This window comes from Labeo rohita, unplaced genomic scaffold (assembly GCF_022985175.1).
Source record: "Labeo rohita strain BAU-BD-2019 unplaced genomic scaffold, IGBB_LRoh.1.0 scaffold_103, whole genome shotgun sequence".
NCBI lineage: Eukaryota > Metazoa > Chordata > Actinopteri > Cypriniformes > Cyprinidae > Labeo > Labeo rohita.
Window position 1 is genome coordinate 350,635 of NW_026127153.1, and position 5,607 is coordinate 356,241.

General features: G+C 36.5%; 1 protein-coding gene across 1 annotated transcript; it reads right to left on the reverse strand.

Annotated features, from left to right (window-relative positions):
• Positions 1-452: 452 nt before the first annotated feature.
• On the reverse strand, positions 453-3,833 carry LOC127157299 (trypsin). Its single transcript, XM_051100529.1, has 5 exons — positions 3,740-3,833; positions 2,696-2,846; positions 1,183-1,433; positions 762-898; positions 453-672 (listed from the first exon to the last, which is right to left on the reverse strand). The coding sequence occupies exons 1-5, from the start codon at positions 3,777-3,779 to the stop codon at positions 523-525; spliced, it is 729 nt and encodes a 242-aa protein (XP_050956486.1). The 5' UTR covers positions 3,780-3,833; the 3' UTR covers positions 453-522.
• Between the last annotated feature and the right edge of the window lie 1,774 nt (positions 3,834-5,607).

Consider the following 5,607-nt stretch of genomic DNA (forward strand, 5'->3'; position numbering starts at 1 on the left):
CATCAGTATAAGGAACGTGCTTCCACAAACTTTGTGGAAATATTACTTATGAATGGTCTTTGACAACATTTGAAGCTAAAATGTTTCAGAAAAACATTCCATAAACAATATTTAAACGTTTTTGCAGTAGATTATATTTTCCTGAAAGAGTGCTTGTTCATAACTGTAAGACTTTTTGTCAACTCCCTGTATGTAATAAGAAATTACATCTGCTGAAAAAAGAAAACGTTTCTCATTTTCAGTTGAAAAAACATGCATTGCATTTGCAGGCTTTATGGCTGCTATAAATTTTTTGAGCCAGCAGATGGCCCTGTTGTCAGTACTCTGGAGGTTTTGTGATATTGCACATGATTGGGTTCATTGTGATGCTGTATCTGCACAGTTCTAGAGCTGGGGAGCAACATTTGAGACATACTGTCCATATAAAAAGAAAAGACACAAACACGTGCACGTCTCATGCTTAATTTTTTAATACAGGTAACTGGAATAATGAACTCGTAAAGGACCAGGCTGAACAAGCAGTTAGTTAGTAGCAATGGTGCGTTTGATCCATCTATTGTAGCGGCACAACTCAACATACACCCCAGGATAACCTGGTCCATCACAGCTTGTGCCAAAGGAAACAACACCTTGCAGTTTCCCGTTGCACACCAGAGGGCCACCAGAATCCCCCTAAGAAGAAAATCAGAAAATGAAAAGGACAGATCTGTGCATTTGTATATAAATGTACAGCGCATACAAAAAGGAAGTCGATGACATACCTCACACGCGTCTTTCCTTCCCCTCATGAATCCAGCGCAGAACATGTTTTTAGTTATCGTGTTACCGTACTCATACCTACACTTCTTCTTTGAGAGTACAGGCAATTTCAAACACTGCAGGGTAGAAGCAGGGCCAGCTGCAAAGAGAATATGAACAGTATTAAAACTTCATCTTCCACATATCTAATGCTTATTGGGGGACACTTAATTTGCAGCGCTTTTGTCAACTTGATTGCACAGATAGAATTTGAACTGAATGATGACTTCACTGAATTCAATGATTAACTGACCTTTACTTTGCATTATTGACACACTATTTTCCTGTTTAATACTGAAAAGCTGTTTTGACACAATCTGTATTGTTAAAAATGCTATATACACACACACACAATTCAGACTTTTCATTACTCCACCATCTCACCCCCAGTTCTGCCCCATCCAGAAACCAAGCACTTCATCCCTGCAGAAGAGCAGCTCTTGGCCAGAGGGATTGGCTTCACGTACTTGTTGAGGATGGCAGGTTTTCTCAGCTTGATCAGCATGACATCATTGTTATGATTGTTATCATTATATCTCGGGTAAGGAATGATCTTCTCTGCCTTGATCTGCTGCTCTGTGTTTTCACCAACCAACAAATTGTGCTTTCCCAGTTGGATGCGGAGACTATCACGTCTGTTTGACAAGGAACTCATATTTTACTCAGCTCTAATCAGGTACATATTAGGTTTGTGAATAGTCTGACGTGTTTCACGTAGTCTGATTGATATATGTGACCCTGGACCACAAAACCAGTCAGAAGTGTCAATTTTTTGAAATTGAGATTTATACATCATCTGAAAGCTGAATAAACAAGCTTTCCATTGATGTTATTTGTTAGGATTTGACTATATTTGGCTGAGATACAACTATTTGAAAATTTAGAATCTGAGGGTGCAAAAAATCACGTTCTGTAACGCCATGCCAGCAGAGTTGCCCTAGTACCTACTGTTACCGCTCCTTCTGCTACCTCTATGATGACTTCCTGTTTGGCAGCCATATAAAGAGGGCCATGCCAAACAGGCCTTCGCGAAGTATTATTCTGCCGAATGTGGACTCTACCAAGCATTTTCCTTGTTTAATTGCAGTTATTTCCATGATCATTGTTTTGTTTAATTGTCAGAGTTTTTGCCTTGTTTATTTTGTTACTTTGGACTGCTCTCTTGGATTTCGACCTTGGACTGTTTTCCCTGTTTTATGATCGTTTCGCTGCCTGCCTTGACCCTCGCCAGTGTTTTGGATTATGCTTTTGTCTTGCCCTTGGATGTTACTGTTTGCTGGTGTCCAACCCTGCCTGTCTTGACCACGATCTGTACAATAAGCTCGCGTTTGGATCTATCCACGCTGTCTGTCGAGTCCCATTACACCTTTATTGAGAAAATCGCCTTTAAAGTTGTCCAAATGAGGTTCTCATATTTACAGTAGGAAATTTACAAAATATCTAAATGGAACATGATTTTTAATTAATATCTTAATGAGTTTTGGCATAAAAGAAAAATTGATCATTTTGACCCATACTATTTATTTTTGGCTATTTCTACAAATATACCCGTGATACTTAAGACTGGTTTAAGGGTCACATATGTCAAAACAAGACAAAGACTGCATTAGTATGCTGAGTGGTATGTTGATTATTTCTTGAATGCAGAAAAGAGGCACATTCAAATACTGTGCACAAATGCATTTAAAAACTACAATATTCAAAAGTAGCACTGGGTGTGTAATGGACTCTCATCAATGAACTGAATGTGTTGGTTTAGAAATCCTGCAATTACAGTGAACATGTTAAGAAAGAGGAAACCTGTAAATATTCAGCATTTCGTCCTTTTTTAAATAAATAAGTACTCTATGAGAAAAAGGAAGACTGATAAAATAAAAAAGTAAGGTCATATACTCACAAGAATGTGCAGTGAGCAGCAGACACAACCCATTTTTTATTAATCAAAGATCCTCCACATGATATTCTCCCATCACTAAGGTACACTTGCCAGGGCTGGGAGTGGGGCGAACATTCATAACCTCCAATGATTTTGTCACCTGAGCTGAAACCTTCATATAAATATATATACATAAATGTATTTTTATTAACATTAATGTTAAAGACTTTCTGTAATACAGGTCAGTGTCAGTAACTTTGCAACTAACATGCAATACATGCAACTAACTCTCAGAGTATTTGTAGACTGGTTAGGGTTAGAGTTAGTAGAATAAGTTGATACTCGCAAAGTTACTAAGGCGAGACACTGCAGGTGAATAAGGTAAAAAAAAACTAATAGTTATCGCCTTACCTATAGTTGATTGATTACATTGATAATTGCAAACATTTTTTGCATTACAAGTTTTCTAAAATGTTATATAATGAAATACACTGTAAAAAAAAAAACTATTTAAAATAATTTGTTACCCCGCTGCCTTAAAATTTTAAGTTCAGTCAACTCAAAAACGTTTAGTCAACTTGAAATGTTGTACTAAGTGACAACTTAGATTTTTGAGTTCATTTAACTTAAAATTATATTTTTTTTTAAGGCAGCAGAGTAACTAATTATTTTAATTTGACTCAAAAAAATGTTTTTTGTTTGTTTTTCTTACAGTGGATGCGCTAATTTGCATAAATTTCTAGTACAAAAATCTGAATCTTTTTTTTGTTACATTAGTGTCAAATGTTTTTACAGAGGTGTTTTTGGATATCTCATTTTTGCCACTTCATATTTTAGAAAATACTTAGAAAAGACAGAAAAACTATGTCTTTGTGTGCAGTGTCTCTCCTTGAAGTCAACAGAATGTCTGTTGAGGAGCATCAGAATAAAATGTTAGCAGATATTAAGCAGACGGTTTACTAATAGTCTAATGAGAGTTAGTTAACATGTAGTTGCAATGTTACTTATAATTAGTATAATGTCTATCAGAATAAAGTATTACCAGAATTAGAGAGGTCTACATACCCACAGCCACAAGCAGCAGAATGAACACAATAGTCTTCATTGCAATTGAGGAGAGGACAGAGCACTTCTGCAAAGTTTAGGAAAAAGATTTGTGTTTATAAGCAATCGCACCTACAGAACAACCAATAAGATCATGACCTGGGCGTGATCAAGCTACAAATGCTGGAAATGCACCAGCACATTGGTTAAGCTACATAAATTCGGCTTCCGAACTGCACTCACAAGTGTCCATATAGCAAATCTCTGATTGCTTCAAACTTTTTTCAGATGAAGCAGAATGATATTCACAAGCCTTGTACTGATTGTGTTTTTAAAGCTACAGCCACTGATCTGGATGAACTCACCGATACTGTAACATGATGCATCAGATTTTTTGAGATTTAAAAAAAATGCAGCAACGCCTCCTAAAACCCCAGGTGTCATCATACTTTAAACGCTTCAGGCGTATTTTAGTGGCAATTCAAAAACAATTACACTGTAAGAGTTGTTGACATACTTTCATGTTATACAGATACTTTTAAAGATTAAATGCAATAAAGAAAATGCAGTCTAAGTGTCACAAGTATACGTGACCCTGGACCACAAAACCAGTCTTAAGTAGCATGGGTATATTTGTAGCAATAGCCAAAAATACATTGTATGTAATTATTATTATTAAAAATAATAATAAATCAAAATTATTATTTTTCTTTTATGCCAAAAATCATTAGGATAATACGTAAAGATTATGTTCCATTTAGAAATTTGTAAATTTCCTACCGTAAATATATCAAAACTTAATTTTTGGTTAGTAATATGCATTGCTAAAAAGGCGATTTTCTCAATATTTTAATTTTTTGCACCTCCACATTCCAGATTTTCCAATAGTTGTATCTTGGCCAAATATCGTCCGTTTCAGATGATGTATAAATCTCAATTTTACAAAATTGACCCTTATGACTGGTTTTGTGGTCCAGGGTCACATATGTTCAGCTAATTGTCAGCCTCTTACATGTGTGCTTCTCGTAAACAGTTAGCGGATATGTATATAAACAGCCTTTTTTAAAAAACATGACTGAGGTAATACCAGAATCCCCAACTGCTCCCTAGGTGCTGCAGCAAAAATGGCATTTACTGTAGATTTGAAAAGTCCAGTCTCATGCCTCACACCCACATTGATCTGCAGTTCACACATGAACCAACATCTCTTTCAACCTGTACCCTCCTCTGCCCTCCTGCTATTCAACCTGTGGTCAAGGTCTGTGTAAAGGATGTGAGTCAGGTCTTCAAAAAACACAAGATAGAAAGCTTCAAAACTGTAGCGATTATAGTGTACTTTAAAGAAACACCCCAGCATTACCCCCACTCACTTCTAAGAACAGCACTCTAGGAGCCAACACATTTTCACTCCCAACTCGTCACATATTGAAGCTTGGTCAGGACCACGTAACGTCACTTTTTGAGGCACTTTCTTTTCGACGTGCAGTGTCCTCCACTGCTTTAAATAAGAAAGCTTTGGTGTCGGTATGCTGACGCGAAAGGCATCAGGAATGTTATTCAATTCAATTCAAATTTATTTGTATAGCGCTTTTCACGATACATATCGTTGCAAAGCAACTTTACACAAAATCAAAGTTTTTACAATATATTTAGTAGTAGCTCACTAGTGTTGACTATGTCAAGTTGATGTGGCAGAGATGTATGGTAAAGATCAATTAATGATGTAATCAAACAGACAAAGAACACCATAAATTAGTAGCAGAATTCAGTAGTGCTGTATGTTTTCAGGGTTGGCATCATCTGAAGTCCTCTGAGGGGTTGACATCATCTCTTCTTAAGTGTTCTGGATCCAGACTGGAGCTTGTGAATTCCTAGTTACCACAGGATGT